The 15,944-nt window shown below is 44.8% G+C and overlaps 1 protein-coding gene across 1 annotated transcript in view; it reads right to left on the bottom strand.

Annotated features, from left to right (window-relative positions):
- Positions 1 to 15,944, bottom strand: part of LOC144161013 (uncharacterized) — a 270,785-nt gene that overhangs the window by 229,140 nt on the left and 25,701 nt on the right. Inside the window, exons 6-8 of the mRNA XM_077692158.1 lie at positions 2,755 to 2,880; positions 464 to 526; positions 155 to 229 (exon numbers count right to left, since the gene is read on the bottom strand). Coding sequence (XP_077548284.1) covers positions 155 to 229; positions 464 to 526; positions 2,755 to 2,880 — 264 coding nt within the window. The remainder of the gene's footprint in view (positions 1 to 154; positions 230 to 463; positions 527 to 2,754; positions 2,881 to 15,944) is intronic.

Raw genomic sequence — 15,944 nt, 5'->3', positions numbered from 1 at the left:
GCGGACAGGGTGGTTTTGCTTGGGTCTCACACCAACAGATAACGCTGTGAAAACTCGTGTTCCGACTCTAGGCCACGCTTCTTTTCTTCGGTGCCATTGTCAATAATGACCCCCAGACACGTCGCAGATTTGGTTCGATGCTCTGGCCCCCTACCGGTATCATGAAGATGTGTCCAGGAGCACCAGGCTGCCCGGCAGTCCCAGCGAGTCCATCCCTTCCGGGGTCTCCCTGAAAAAACGTGGACCAGCCGCCGCAATCACACTACCCATCAGCCCTATCGCGCGTCTGTTGATAAATGCGTCCGTGGCAGAACCGACGGACAAGAATGACCACTGAAGAAGCCCGGTTCAGCATTATTACCTTCAAATATGTCATGCACTTTTCTTTAAAAGATATCCACCAAATCGGCTTGAACCTCCGGGTCGGCCCAGGAGCTATGCCTGACCAGAGCGTCTTTCTTACCTTGTCCCCTTTGTGGCCAGGAAATCCGGGAGAGCCGGGATATCCTTGTGGTCCCGGAGGCCCCTGGATACGTAAAAGCGATTATAACAATGCGTATGGCATAAATTACACAACCAGGGTAACTACTGGAACAAAAAAACTGGTTGATTCCTCTGTCATAGGAATCGGTAGCTGAGCATGATTTGTCTGTCGGCGGCTGTCTTGTGAGTGTGCTTTGCAAGCGACGTCCTGCTGGCGGGTCGCTTCGGCAAAAATGTACTGGCGGCATTTCCATGACAAATATGACGTCAGTGAAATCTTGGTGTATTCCGGCATAAAACACTTTCGTGTTAAAATATAAAACCCGAAAACGAACAAGCATAACATAATCTTTAGTACTTAAGGTTGCTTCCCCGCAAGAAGACCCTGTGTGCAGGAGTGTACCCTTTACAGGCAGTTTGCTTTGTTATGCGGGCATCATTTCTGTGACGGATATGACGTCGGCCAAATCTTCGTGTATCCCAGAACAAAACACTTTTGTAGTAAAAAAATAACGCTAGGAAACTTAACGTGCCGCTATTCTCATTGTCCTGGCTGGAGTCTTGTAACAAATGGCGTTCGCTTGAACTTGTCGCATTTGATGTGTTATTGGGTCATTTTATGCCAGCAATCCCAGCATGAGCTGTACCATTCCCGATTTGTTTTTTGTTTCAATTCTAGCGTTAATTCGCATTGCACAGAATGTTTACTGAATGTGTTTCACGCAGCACACTCTTATTTTCATCTGTTTCCACCATCAAATTCCCGAAACAAAACAAGCATGATATCCCAAATAAAAATTTTCTAAATGGCCGATTCCGTTCGGCTTAACGTACGGTCGGTGCATATCACCCTAAGAAATCAACGTTGCTGGGCGAGACCACAACGCCCCAGAACGACCAATCAGCGTGACAAAATGCGCAAAGTTCGGGAACGATGTGGGTCAGCATGCCATTAGAGTAAAAAAAAGTATCTGCGCGGTGACAACAGCGCAAGGCGTGGATGTGCGCTGTTGTCCCAGCGAAGATTCCGTCTTTTACTCTAATCGCACGCCGCGCCTCCTAATTTGTCCAATTCGTACACTTGAACACGCTTATAGGCCATTGTGGGGCATTGTGGTGAAGCTCACCTGTAGCAATTTCTTTGAGTTACCCGCCCCTACCACTCCCGTTGCGCCCGTAGGAGCCCGGATGGCCCGTTAGGGACAACGACGCCGTTTCTCGCTGCTTTTTTGTGTCTTATTTTTATTTCTGAGGCCAGAGTGCTTGTTTGAAACCCCCTGACGCGTCACAGCCAATAGGAACTATCTTACCGTCGACGCTGTCTTTATCCCTCAATGAGCCAACTATGCTGTCGCATAAAAAAGGCTCCGAGGGGTGTGTGTGTCTGTGTGTGTGTGTGTGTGTGTGTGTGTGTGTGTGTGTGTGTGTGTGTGTGTGTGTGTGTGTGTGTGTGTGTGTGTGTGTGTGTGTGTGTGTGTGTGTGTGTGTGTGTGTGTGTGTGTGTGTGTGTGTGTGTGTGTGTGTGTGTGTGTGTGTGTGTGTGTGTGTGTGTGTGTGTGTGTGTGTGTGTGTGTGTGTGTGTGTGTGTGTGTGTGTGTGTGTGTGTGTGTGTGTGTGTGTGTGTGTGTGTGTGTGTGTGTGTGTGTGTGTGTGTGTGTGTGTGTGTGTGTGTGTGTGTGTGTGTGTGTGTGTGTGTGTGTGTGTGTGTGTGTGTGTGTGTGTGTGTGTGTGTGTGTGTGTGTGTGTGTGTGTGTGTGTGTGTGTGTGTGTGTGTGTGTGTGTGTGTGTGTGTGTGTGTGTGTGTGTGTGTGTGTGTGTGTGTGTGTGTGTGTGTGTGTGTGTGTGTGTGTGTGTGTGTGTGTGTGTGTGTGTGTGTGTGTGTGTGTGTGTGTGTGTGTGTGTGTGCGTGCGTGTGTGTGTGTGTGTGTGTGCGTGCGTGCGTGCGTGTGTGCGTGCGTGCGTGCGTGTCTGCGCACGCGTGGGTCGGTGCTTGCGTGTGTTTGCTTTTTGCCTGCGTGCATGTGCGTGCGTGCATGCGACCTTAGCGTGTGTGCGTGCGTGCATGCGTGCGTGCCTGTATCTATCACAGTGTGTGTGACTTTGCATCCTAGGCAAAGACCGCATATTTCAGGAAAGCAGAAATTTTGCATCAAATACGATGGCATCACGAGGGAAATTTAATGGCCTGCGTTGCAGCCCCCTCTACATTACTGCGGTAGAAAGGGATTTTCTTGCACCATGAAAGAGCTTACGGGTGAATATTAGACTCACCTCGACAGAATAGGTGATTCCCGGCTGGTATGGCGGTCCCGGTTGGTATGGCGGTCCAGGATGGTGTGGTGGTCCAGGATGGTATGGCGGAATCGGTGTTGTCTCTGTTTCGGGATAATATGGAGTCTGAAAAAGGAATAAGAAAATACTGTTACAACTTTTATGCTTCAACGTTACACCATAAAATGCTTTTAAGGCAAAGCTTCAACAAGTTTTCTGGACTATTTCTTTTTACATAAATTTTTCAACGTGCGTACATTAATGTGAGCGCGCCGAAATGCCTGTGTTTCTCACAGCGAAGTTCACTGAAAGAGAAATTGTTAATTAAATGGTGGAAGCCGGAAGCCGGTTTATAAAAACACCGCCACTTTTTATTGAAGCTTTGCTGACCCACAACCAATTAGTGCAAAGGTGACGGAAACCTTGTTTAGCAAAACACACAGATATTTCTTTTCTATCTCTTCTAAAGATTCGTGTATAATTGGCGATTCAATGGTTATCCTTCACTTGAAGCAATACCTGCCACAAATGCGAATGATAAAAGGAACGAAGGAATAAAGGTAAAAGAAAGGCCGGAATGTTGACAGGGCTATGGCCTAGTTTCCTTTTCTGCACGCGAACAAGGGGAACAGTGGGAAAAAAGAAAAGAGAAAAACAAGGGGAAAGGCAAGGACAGAGCGTAAAGAGGTGGGCCCAGCGTTACCACAATAATATCTCTAGTATTTTAGGAGAAGAATAATGTTATACGAAAGGGAAAAAAGGGAGGTTTAAGCCATACCGGATATCTAACACTAGGCAGGGAGCTGGAGCGATGAAGACAGAAGGGGGGCAAGCAGGTGAAGGGGGATGTGTAAACGTACACACTTGGCCTTTCTAGGAGACCCTAAAGACATTGACGCTCGAGCAGCAGTGGACTCGAAGAAGGCAAGGAGTCCTTCGGTCACAATCTAAAGCAGCACTAAACTAAAGCCTGAATGACATTGTTTTTACGGAAATATAAGGTTTCATAGCTGTTTTGACTATTGTACGACAATGAACAGGGATTAACTGGCCTAGAAACGAATGACAAACGCCAAGATTTCTCTCTTCCTCGCATTCTTTTGGAACGCAATACTATCTTGTCGAAATGTGTGCCGAACAAAGCCGAGCTAGCAATCGCTCGTGCAGAGCAACTACACGAGAGAAGGCGTAGAAAATACCTTATGGACAGTAAAAGCTTACGGCCGGCTTGGTTACATCCTCGACTGCGCTGTAATAGCTGCGTTAAGCGGCTGGCTGACTGTCATATGTATTTATTCAAGGTATCTTACAGGCCCTGCAGGGCATTGAGTAAGAGGGGCTTAATTTGTGGAGGAAATCACACCAAAATAACGAACAAGAGTTATACAATAATTAGTCATGTCATATACAGATATCAACAAGTCAAGTAAGCTCTCAAATAAAAAAGAACTTCATCACATCATCGTAACAACGGCAAGAAAATTATACAAAAAATAAGAACATCATCAAGTAAAACACAATGCGAAACTAAGGAAAAACCGATGCGAACGGAATCATTCCTGTTCAATCTGAAAAATGGATCTGCAAGTGATGACGGAATGTTTCCGGGTTAGTCAGCGACGCGACGGTATCAGGAAGATCATTCCACAAGCGGATAGCTCGTGGAAGAGCGGATGAATTAAATGCGTTGGTGGTGCCGTACATGCGTGCGAAGCTACGTTGGTTAAATAATCTGTGTGATGTGGAAACAGGGGTTTAATGCGCAAAGGGGAATAGCTGGTGCTATGAATGTATTTGTGAAAAATGCACAGGAGAGCGATTTGCCGGCGCAGATGCAGTGTTTCTAGTGAACGATCGTGTTTTATTTTTTGTTATACTAGAGCCGAAGTGATATGACTTGGTTATAAACCGTGCAGCCCGATTCTGCACTGCTTCTATTTTTTCAAATAAGTGATTTTGGCAGGGGGACCAAACGGAAGAAGTGAACTCTAACTGTGGTAGTACATAAGTTTTATAGGCTAGTTGACAAATATTAGAGGGCGCAGCATGCAGACTTCGACGTAAGTATCCCAGTGATCGCGAAGCTTTAGCGCATATGGCGTTAATGTGGATGGACCACGAAAGGTTAGCCGTTAAGAGCACGCCTAGGTATTTATAATTTAAAGCGTCAGTAATTAAATGGCTGTTTAGGAAGTACGAAAAATTAGAGTTAACGTGTTTTCGGCTGAAAGAAATTTTTTTGGCATTTGTTTAAGTTCAGAGACATTTGCCACGTATTGCACCAGTCGCATGCTTGTATGTAAGCTTGTATGTATGCATGCATGCATGCATGTATGTATGTATGTATGTATGTATGTATGTATGTATGTATGTATGTATGTATGTATGTATGTATGTATGTATGTATGTATGTATGTATGTATGTATGTATGTATGTATGTATGCATGCATGCATGTATGTATGCATGCATGTATGTATGTATGTATCCATGCATGTATGTATGCATGCATGTATGTATGTACGTACGTATGTATACATGTATGTATGTGCATGTATGTATGTATAGTGAGGGAGACGATAGCGTGTTGTCATTCTGTTACATTATTTATTCCCAACAGTTTCTGAAGTGGAACTTCCTTCGTTCCGAGCTTTCCGAGCCCCACTGCGGGCGGTGTGGCATTTGTCTCCATATCTTACAACTTTCTCAAAGCGTACCTCATTAAATGCTCTTTTCGTTCTTCTCTTCGTTCCTTTTACCATTACCGTCAGCGCTTTTCCGCTTGGGCTTACAATTTGTGGCTATTCCTCTCCCAGCTCAACGCGCGGTCGAATCTGTGGGCATGCATTGGTTGTGCTTTATGCTTCCGGTTCCTCACCGTAACGATTGGGGCTACTTCCAAATGGCCACGGCCTCTATTTTTTTTATCCCTTCTCACCCTCCACTTTCCCTTGCCAATGTGGTAAATTTACCAAATGTTGTTGCAACTTCTCCCTCTGCTTCACTTTCCCCGAGGGTTCTCCTATCTTGACGAGGGTGAGGAGAAAAGGAGTCCCTCGTACGCAATAGAAGTTTTGTATAGAAGTTTTGTATTCATTATAACAGAGGCCCTGACGAAGGAAGTTCGACTTCCGAAACTATTGGGAATTAAATAGTATAACGGAAGGACAACGCGCTACCGCCTACCTCACAACGCTCTATGTGCTGAACCCGCACATTGAAACCCGACCTATATACACACACACACACACACACACACACACACATACATATATATATATATATAAAGATAGAAATAAGGGTCAAGAAAACCTAACCCCAAGCACTGGAAAAAATTACATTGACAGAAATACCCCAGAAAGTGGGGGTACAAATAGCCCCGCCGGTAGTGTAGTGGTTATCGCACCAAACCGGTATTCTGGAGGTCGTGGGTTCGGATTCCACCTGGCGGGCATTTTTTCTCCACTTTCTGTCTTCCCAAATTCTTCATCTTTTTCAATGCCCTACCATTACCTCCCCTTTGCTTTCCGAGGTTTATTGGCAAAGGTTGCTATGCAGGCGAAAGATGAGGAGGGCACAGTTCGAGCACAGTTCGAGCACAGTCCGAGCACATTCGACGCTGGGGCAAAAATGCATTGCGAGGGAACCCCGTCGCTCTAGGCGATGACGGTGTGGCTTCCCAATCGGCTTCTCCTACGGATGATGATAAGGTGGCGCACATCCCCCGCAAGGGATTCTGACTCTTTCGGTAAACGTTGCCAATCATCTGCATTCAAAATGTATATACAAATATAGGTCGCTTCCTATCACCGTGGATTTTTCTCGACGTTGATTGCTTTATTCCTGTATCATAAAAAAATGACAATCACCGCATTAGGCACTATAAAGCACCTTCAAGCAGCCAAACAGCACTGCTGGCAATAAAGACTGCATCTGATATATATATATATATATATATATATATATATATATATATATATATATATATATATATATATATATATATATATATATATATATATATATATATATATATATATATATATATATATATATATATATATAGATATATATATATATATATATATATATATATACATATGTCGATCTGACAATCTGAAAACAATAACGGTTCGGTTACGGTTCTGTTCCAGGAGCACTCATTTCGTTCCGGTTAAGTTCCGGTTCGGGATCTTGAACAGGTAGCAAACCGGTTAGATAAGTTGAATTATCACTGTAATTAGAAAAAAAAATTAGTAGTTTAAATCGAAAGTCGAATCAAAATACAAACAACAATTTAAAATGCTGCTGTTCCCCAAAGGCAGTGGCGTAATTGCAAAGCAAACTTCAAACAATTACGTGATATTAGAAAAACAGATGAACTGGCGACGACTTACCACCTACTTTCTCACGCAGACTTTATGTTGTCCTAGCGACTATTCATAAAGCCACCGCCGAGAGATATATATGACGGTGGGATATATTTTCTGCCCTTTACTTTTTTGCCTGCATACTGGCGTGTTCAAATACCACCGCTTAATACCAATGGCGCACATTTTTCATATTTGTAACAAAACAGAAAAATTCTACAACAAGCACATAAATGCTACCAATGAATTAGAATATTTGGCCAACCTGAATAATTTGTTAGCTGTCACCTCATGGAATGTGTTAGTCACACTTTTGTTAAAAGTAAGCTTTAGTTAACGCTCAGTCACTGGATTATTGCTCTGACCACTGCAATTCCTTTTCCGATAGCTATAACAGATGTGTGCACTACAATCAGTATGTCATCGTACCGTCTGACCCCCGCCCATCGTTCCTTGTGCTACATTGCGGAATCTTATAACAGAATACGCTGTTACAAAATGAAAGGGAAATTTGCCGCGTGGAGCATGAGATGCGACTTTTTTGGGTACACGCTCTTTAACTCGTCAACAGAAGTACTCCCCTCCGGAACGAGTAGCAGTAGAAGTAATGTATCGAGTTGGGCAGTCAGTATAAGTGCACCTTCGAAAAAAAAGCAGATCTGGAAGAGACAAAACTGCATCAGCAGCAAACGGCTTAGCCACTGAGCAGCTCCTGCGGTCACACTTGTCAAGTATTAACAATTTGCAGGTGTCGGGCCTTTTAAACAAATTACGAAATGCAATAAGTTTGCACACATCGGGTGTGGGCTTTTGCTGTTGTGCAGTGGAGCACTCCTGCAGTCTGATTGCTCCAATAAAGTCGCAGCTAGGGAAGGGCAAAGTCGTTTTATATCCCCTACAAGCTGCCGAGAATGACATTTCGTTTGGTCAGCTTGCACTACACTGGCGCTTCCAGCAGCAACAGACCATTGCTACATTGGTGCGCATTCATTTCCCCTGTTGTTACAAAGAGCTTGATAGTGATCAATTGTCTGGAGGGGAAAGTGAGTGAGCGGGTACGAGTTATCGTACGTGAAAGAAAAAAAAGTTTCAATTGCATTTACTATGCAATATCAACAACGGAGGGTCGAACCGTTTCGGCATGAACCGGCAACTGTTTTTTGGGGGGTTCAGTTCCGGTTCTACACCCTGATATATATATATATATATATATATATATATATATATATATATATATATATATATATATATATATATATACATATATGTAGAGAATCAGAATAGGAAATGAGGGGCTCGTTGAAAATAAGACAGAAATAAGAATTGGCAGTCAAGAAGACCTCGGAAAGCAAAGGGGAGGATGTAGTAGCTCAAGATAACGAATTCGGAAAATAAGAAAGTGGAGCAAAAATGCCCGCCAGGTTGGATCCGAACCCACGACCTCCAGAATACCGAAAGTCCAGAACACCTAGAATCGCACCAGATCGGTATATATATATATATATGTATATATATATATATATATATATATATATATATATATATATATATATATATATATATATATATATATATATATATATATATATATATATATATATAAGACAGAATAAGGGATTTTTTCTCCACTTTTTTTTCTCCACTGTCTTTACAAATTCTTCATCCGATTCTATGGCCTACCATGTCCTCCCCTTTGCTTTCGGAGGTTTTCTTGACTGCCAACCCTTATTCTGTCTTATTATCAACGAGCCCTTCATTTCCAATTATAATTCGCTACATGCATAGCGAGGGCCTCTGTTCTGGCAGTCTTGGTGCCGTAGGGAGCTTAAGAGGGTTCAACGCTGGTCGACCGCTCTCGACATGTAGTAGACATTCGAGTCACGGCCCGGGGGTTAAAAAGAAGGTCCCCTTTACCCCGACAAGTCGGAGTGGCGCTGGCCACCACCCCCAAGCACAGGAAAAAATTACCTTGACCTAAATACCACAGAAAGTGGAGGGGAAAAATAGCTTCGCTGGTAGCGTAGTGGTTATCGCACCAGACCGGTATTCTTGAGATCGTGGGTTCGGATCCCACGCGGCGGGCATTTTTTCTCCACTTTCTTTCTTTCCAAATTCTTCATCCGTTTCTATGACCTACCATGTCCTCCCCTTTGCTTTCGGGGGTTTCCTTCACTGCCAACCCTTATTCTGTCTTATCAACGAGCCCTTCATTTCCAATTATGATTCGCTATATATATATATATATATATATATATATATATATATATATATATATATATATATATGTATATATATATATATATATATATATATATATATATATATATATATATATATATATATATATATATATATATATCAGAAAATGGCAATTGAGGGGCCTAGTGAAATAAGGCAGAAATTAAGGGTTCGCAGTCAAGAAAACCCCAGAAAGTAAAGGAGAGGTTGTGGTGGGTCATAGAAACAGATGAAGAATTTTTGGAGTCAGAAAGAAAGTGGTGGAAAAATTCCCGCCGGGTGGGATCAGAACCCACGACCTCCACAATACCCGGGTGGGATCCGAACCCACGGCCTCCAGAATACCGGTCTGGTGCGGTACCAGACCAGTATTCTGGAGGTCGTGGGTTCGGATCCCACCCGGCGGGAATTTTTCCACCACTTTCTTTCTGACTCCAAAAATTCTTCATCTGTTTCTATGACCCACCACAACCTCCCCTTTACTTTCCGAGGTTTTCTTGATCGTCAACCCTTATATATATGTACATATATATACATATATATAGTTTCGACCACGGTAAAAAAAGAGAACAGATTTAATAACGTTTCTACCGAGGGACCGGCCTTCGTCAGATACCATCTGACGAAGGCCGGTCCCTCGGCCGAAACGTTATTAAATCTGTTCTCTTTTTTTTACCGTGGTCGAAACCATTTTTGTGTATATTCTACCGGCGTCCAGGAAAACTTTGTTCCTGTATATATATATATATATAAATATATATATATATATATATATATATATATATATATTTACAGTCGAATCCACTTATAATGATACCGCATATAACAATATATCGGATATAACGATGGACAACGATTGCACCGTCCAATTTTGTATGCTTTCTATGGTAAAATAACCCGCTTATTACGATGCTCCCGAGCCGCGATATCGGATATAGCGATTGAATCCCCTTACCGCGCGCGCCGAAAATGCGAAAATGCGTCACGAGGAGGAAGCAGGCGAGGAGGAAGCGATCCCAGGGGAGGCCACAAAAGCACCCGACGATGAAGGGGTGCCACAGTTATGGTCGGCGCTTCACGAAGACGCGCCGGGTCTCGACGATTTTCTCCATGCCGACGATGGTGTGGAAACGTCCGAGTGCCTCAGTGACGAGGCGATCGTTGCGAGTGTGCGTGGTGCAGCGGACAGCGGTGAGAGCGACGACGACGCGGCTGAGCAGCCTGCCCAGGTACCGTCATCGCACGAGGCCCAACGAATGATACAGTCCCTACGGGACTTCATTTTCGCGAAGGACCTCCCGCTCAGCTATGTGGAGCAATTAGATGCTCTCGAAAAAGATGTGCGCCAGCTTCGCGTGAAGCAGCCAAAGCTGACTGACTATGGCTTTTCTGCAAACGAGTAGTTGCACTACCTCACTTGCATGCTAATGAAATGTTTTCATCTCTCTTGTGGCTTTTTTTTTCTCGACCCGCTTATAACGATTATCGGTTATAACGATGGCATTTTCTTGGCACTTGGATATTGTTATAAGTGGACTAGACTGTATATATATATATATATATATATATATATATATATATATATATATATATATATATATATATATATATATATATATAAGAAAAGAAAAGAAAACTTGAACAAGGTAAAAGCACGATTGTTGCCAACGTTTCAGCAAAGAGACTTCCTTTCGTCTCTTTAGGAAATTAGGGGCTCGTTAGGAAATACAGAAAGAAATACTGGCAGTCTACAACGTCAAAGGAGGCATAGAGCAATGGTTAGACTATTTTTTGACCGTTAGTGCAGTTATATGTATATATATATATATATAATATACACATATATACTATATATTTACGTAGAAAGAAAGAAAGAAAGAAAGAAAGAAAACATGCGCCCAGATTGGGGACCGAAAGGCGTGGGTTCGGTACCCACTCTGGCCGCGCGTTTTTCTTTCTTTCTACGTAAATTATTAAGATATATATATATATATATCTATATATATGTATATATGTCTTCACGCCCGAACGGTCAAAAAATAGTCTAACCATTCCCCCATGCCTCCTTTGGCGTTGTAGACTGCCAGCATTTCTTCCTGTATATATATATATATATATATATATATATATATATATATATATATATATATATATATATATATATATATCGGATCCTACCTGGCGGGCATTCTTTCTCCACTTTCTTTCTTTCTTTCTTTCCAAATTCTTTATCTTTTTCAATGACCTACCACATCCTCCCCGTTGCTTTCCGAGGTTTTCTTGACTGCCAACTCTTATTTCTGTCTGATTTTCAACGAGCCCCTCATTTCCTATTCTGATTCGCTACATGCATAGCGAGGGCCTCTGTTCTAGCAGTCTTGGTGCCATAGGAAGCTTATGAGGGTTCAACGCTGTTCGACCACTCTTGACATGTCGTAGACTCTCGAGTCACGGCCCGGGGGTTGAAAAAAAGGTCCCCTTCACCCCGAGTTGTCCGAGTGGCGCTGGCTACCACCCCCAAGCACAGGAAACAAAAATACCTAAACATAAATACCCCAGAAAGTGGAGGGGAAAATCGCCCCGCCGGTAGCGTAGTGGTTATCCCACCAGATCGGTATTCTGGAGGTCGTGGGTTCGGATCCCACTCGGCGGGCATTTTAGATGCGACTGCATCGCATTCACTCGCCTTGTCCATGCAGCGTCGTCGGCGTTGTTGCCGTCCGCCCTTCCCCCATTCTCCTCGCCGCGCGAGCTGCGCTCTCCGCCGCTCACCCCCTCTCCTCTCCGATGCCCCTCTCTCGCGAGGGGCGTTAGATTGGATTCGAATGGATTGACTTGACTTGGCTTGGATTGGATTTGGATTGGATTGGAATAAAGTGGATTGTGTTGGATTGTGTTGCATCATAGCCGCGGCAGACACACTGGTGCCGGCGCATGTGCAGTACTCTCTCTTCCGCGGCCTCCTCTCCTTCGGGCACGCTGCGCATATAAACCGGTGTGCCGCTCTCCGGCGGCCTTTCGGTCGACGGTTGCTCTCCGCTTGCGCTTGAACCCCCCTCAGCGTCGCATCACACCAGGATTCCCGCGAGGGGAGGTGGGCGTAATTTCTTTTTTTCCTCCAGTTTCTTTCTGTCTTTACAAATTCTTTATCTGTTTCAATGACCTAGCACATTCTACCCTTTGCTTTCCGAGGTTTCCTTGACTGTCAACCATTATTTCTGTCCTATTTCAACGAGGCCCTCATTTCCTATTCTTCAGATATATATATATATATATATATATATATATATATATATATATATATATATACGACAGACATAAGAATTGGCAGTCAAGACAACATCGGAAAGCAAAGGGGATAAGGAAGTGGAGAATATATATATATATCTATATATATATATATATATATATATATATATATATTTATATATATATATATATATATATATACATATATATATATATATATATATATATATATATATATATATATACACAGAAAGAAATGCCGGCAGTCTACAACGCCAAAGAAGGCATAGGGGAATGGTTAGAGTATCTTTTACCGTTAGTGATGTTACATTGTTTTTTTATTTTTATTATTAATTACTTGAGAAAGAAAGAAAGAAAAACATGCGCCCAGAGTGGGGACCGAACCCACGCCTTTCGAACCCACTCTGGGCGCGTGTTTTTCTTTCTTTCTTTCTCACGTAATTAATATTAATAATATATAAACAATGTAGCGTCACTAACGGTAAAAAATACTCTAACCATTCCCCTATGCCTTCTTTGGCGTTGTAGACTGCCGGCATTTCTTTCTGCATTTCCTAACGAGCCCCTCATTTCCAGACCCTATATATATATATATATATATATATATATATATATATATATATATATATATATATATATATATATATAGGGTGATCAAAGTTAAGTCGACAGATTTTTTAAAAATTAGGCGCTCAGATGTACGTGAAAACCACCGCTACAGTGAGGTTATGCGCCCAGGGGGACACACAAGACATAGTAATTATTGATGTAGGTGGCTTAATTAACTAAAATTAAATAACTAAAGGAGCTGCAGTAAGTAGGCATGTTTGTATTGAAAAGTTGGACGCAGACGTGTTTCCACGCAGTTTTATTTAGCAGGATTCTTCTTGCGCATCTGTACTCCAAGATATCTAACTGCGAAGTTCAATTGCCGTACGCATAATTACGCATGCAAGACAGTGAAGACAGGTCAAGAGCTCCTGCCTTTTGTTACGTGCCTGCTGTGTACGTTGTTTTGTTTGACAACGGGTTGGCGGCATAGAAAAAAGTGATAAGTGGCACCCTTTCAGTCTTGGCTTGCGTTATCGCGATCTACAGTTCTCAGAACCGCTATCGAAACACATAACAAAGGGGAGTAGCTTCGCGCCGGTGTTCAATGTGTTGCAGAACGAGGGGCGCTGCGGTCGCCGAGACGAGCAGACGTACCTCGCAACGGCTCCGCCGATTATGCTCAATTGCGCCGATAATTATCCGCTTATTGGAAAGTCCTTAGCACGAGGAGTTTCGATTTAACGCAGTGATCACGTGGACACCGAAATTTTGGTGAGTGGACTCATTTTCACCAATTTCGGGCCTCGGAAGACAGCACAACGTGGTCCCGGCGCGAAGCCTAACAAGGCCTAGCACGACTCCGGGCTGGCGTGCCCCGGTCGCTCGTCCCATGGCGGCCGAGACGACAACCACGACCCTACAAACCGAAATGGACACGACTCCTGCCCTGGAACCCGGTCCTGTGCTGAGTTTTCAAGACGGGAGAACAACGATTGCCGTCCCCGGGTCCGATGAAGATACAGACGTCCCGAATACAAAGGCCGGTTGGCTCCACGTTCATCGTGGCCGACGCTCGCCCACCAACACCGAAGAGCCGCGACAACTCTCATCCTCGGCAAGCCCCACCAGTCAAGGTAGGCCCGCTTCTACTCCCACTCGGGCCCAGTTTGTCCGGAAGATAAATGCAACCATGGAGAAAGCCGCGCGCATGCCACGCGACATGGACAGGGACGAATACAAGGTTGTGATCCGACCACGTGGTGGACTCGTCATCGGGAAAGCTAAGCCTACCACTCTCATGCGAGCCATAACGGGAGCGGCGGGCATGGATCCACAATCAGCGGCGGAGGATACGGTGTACCCCAACATCGCCCAAAATATAATTGTGGTGAGCACCCCGAGCAACGAGAGAGCTCACCGTTACTCCGACATTAGACGCCTCATCATAGATACTCAAGCATACGAAGTGTACGCCTACGGCGCGGCACCGGACAATACAGTAAAGGGGGTGATACATAACATCCCGCTCGAAGACACACAAGAGGACATCGATCGCCACATTACAAACAGCTACAACTCGAAGATCATCGCAGCACACCGCATCGGGTCGTCGGAAGCGGTGGTCGTGTTATTTCAAGGCGACAAAGTACCGACACAAGTCAAGTACGCGGGAGTCATGATCAAATGCACCGTGTATAAGCAACACAGGGAAGTGTGTAGGACGTGCGGACTGGTCGGGCATAGGAAGGACGTGTGCCCCACGCCCAACATTACAGTGTGCTACGCCTGCGGGAAGAGCAACCCGGGACAACACCACGAGGGTGAATGCAAGCCACACTGCAAGTTGTGCGGCAGCCGCCACCCCACCGGGGACAGGCACTGCAAAAATCGCTTCAAAGTCCCCTTTCAGATAAAGAAGCGACAGTGGGAAGCTAAGAACGCGGCGGCCGCAGCAGAGGCTCGCCCGCCACCAGCGCTAAAAATCCGGCTCTCAAGAAAGGACGAGTTCCCGGAATTGCCGGGAGCGGGGAAAACAACAACGCCATTCGTCATCGCGGGGGCGCCAGCCGCGAAAGGTCGACCAGCAAGTCGCGAAACACGACAGCGCGCGGCGCTGCCGCCGGCGCGGCATGGGCAAAAGTAGCAGCTGCCGTAGGCGGAGCCAAGCAGCCGGCGCGCCCGATGCGCCCGCGCTCGTCTAGCCGCAGCGACAGTAGAGTACAAGCGCTCGAAAAGATGGTCAAGGAACAGCAAGAAACGATTGCAAAGCTAATGAGACAATTGGAAGAACTCTTTGTTACGGGACGATGCAACCCGACCGTGCCGCAAACGATACCCGGCAAGACACTACAGCTATCGGCGCCAAACCCGCCACAACTACTACAGCCGTTCGCACCAAGTCAGACCCCAACCATCGGTACAACCCCCCACCAGCAAGCACCAGTCCAACTCACCGCCATGCCAGTGACGCAAGCCGACACAAACGAGGAAAGGATAGAAGACGAAGAGGAAGAAGAAGAAGAGGAGGAGGACTACGAGGACGGCGAGGCTGACCAAGAGAACCGCTCCCGACAACGAACACACACAAAAGACCCGTGCAAACTGGGGTACGTCACAAATGCAGCCCGGATTAGCCGAATATGGAAAAGAACGAACAAGTTAGAAGCGTACGTAAAGGGACGCCTGGATACACAAGACGCAAAGATAGACCGACTCGCAGCCCGACAGGAAGAGACCAATGCCCGACTGGACCGACTCGAAC

This window comes from Haemaphysalis longicornis, unplaced genomic scaffold (assembly GCF_048455015.1).
Source record: "Haemaphysalis longicornis isolate Haplotype H1 unplaced genomic scaffold, Haemaphysalis longicornis Haplotype H1 scaffold_1, whole genome shotgun sequence".
Classification (NCBI taxonomy): Eukaryota; Metazoa; Arthropoda; class Arachnida; order Ixodida; family Ixodidae; genus Haemaphysalis; species Haemaphysalis longicornis.
Note: the sequence above shows the minus strand (reverse complement) of the source record. Positions and strands in the feature narration are given on the sequence as shown.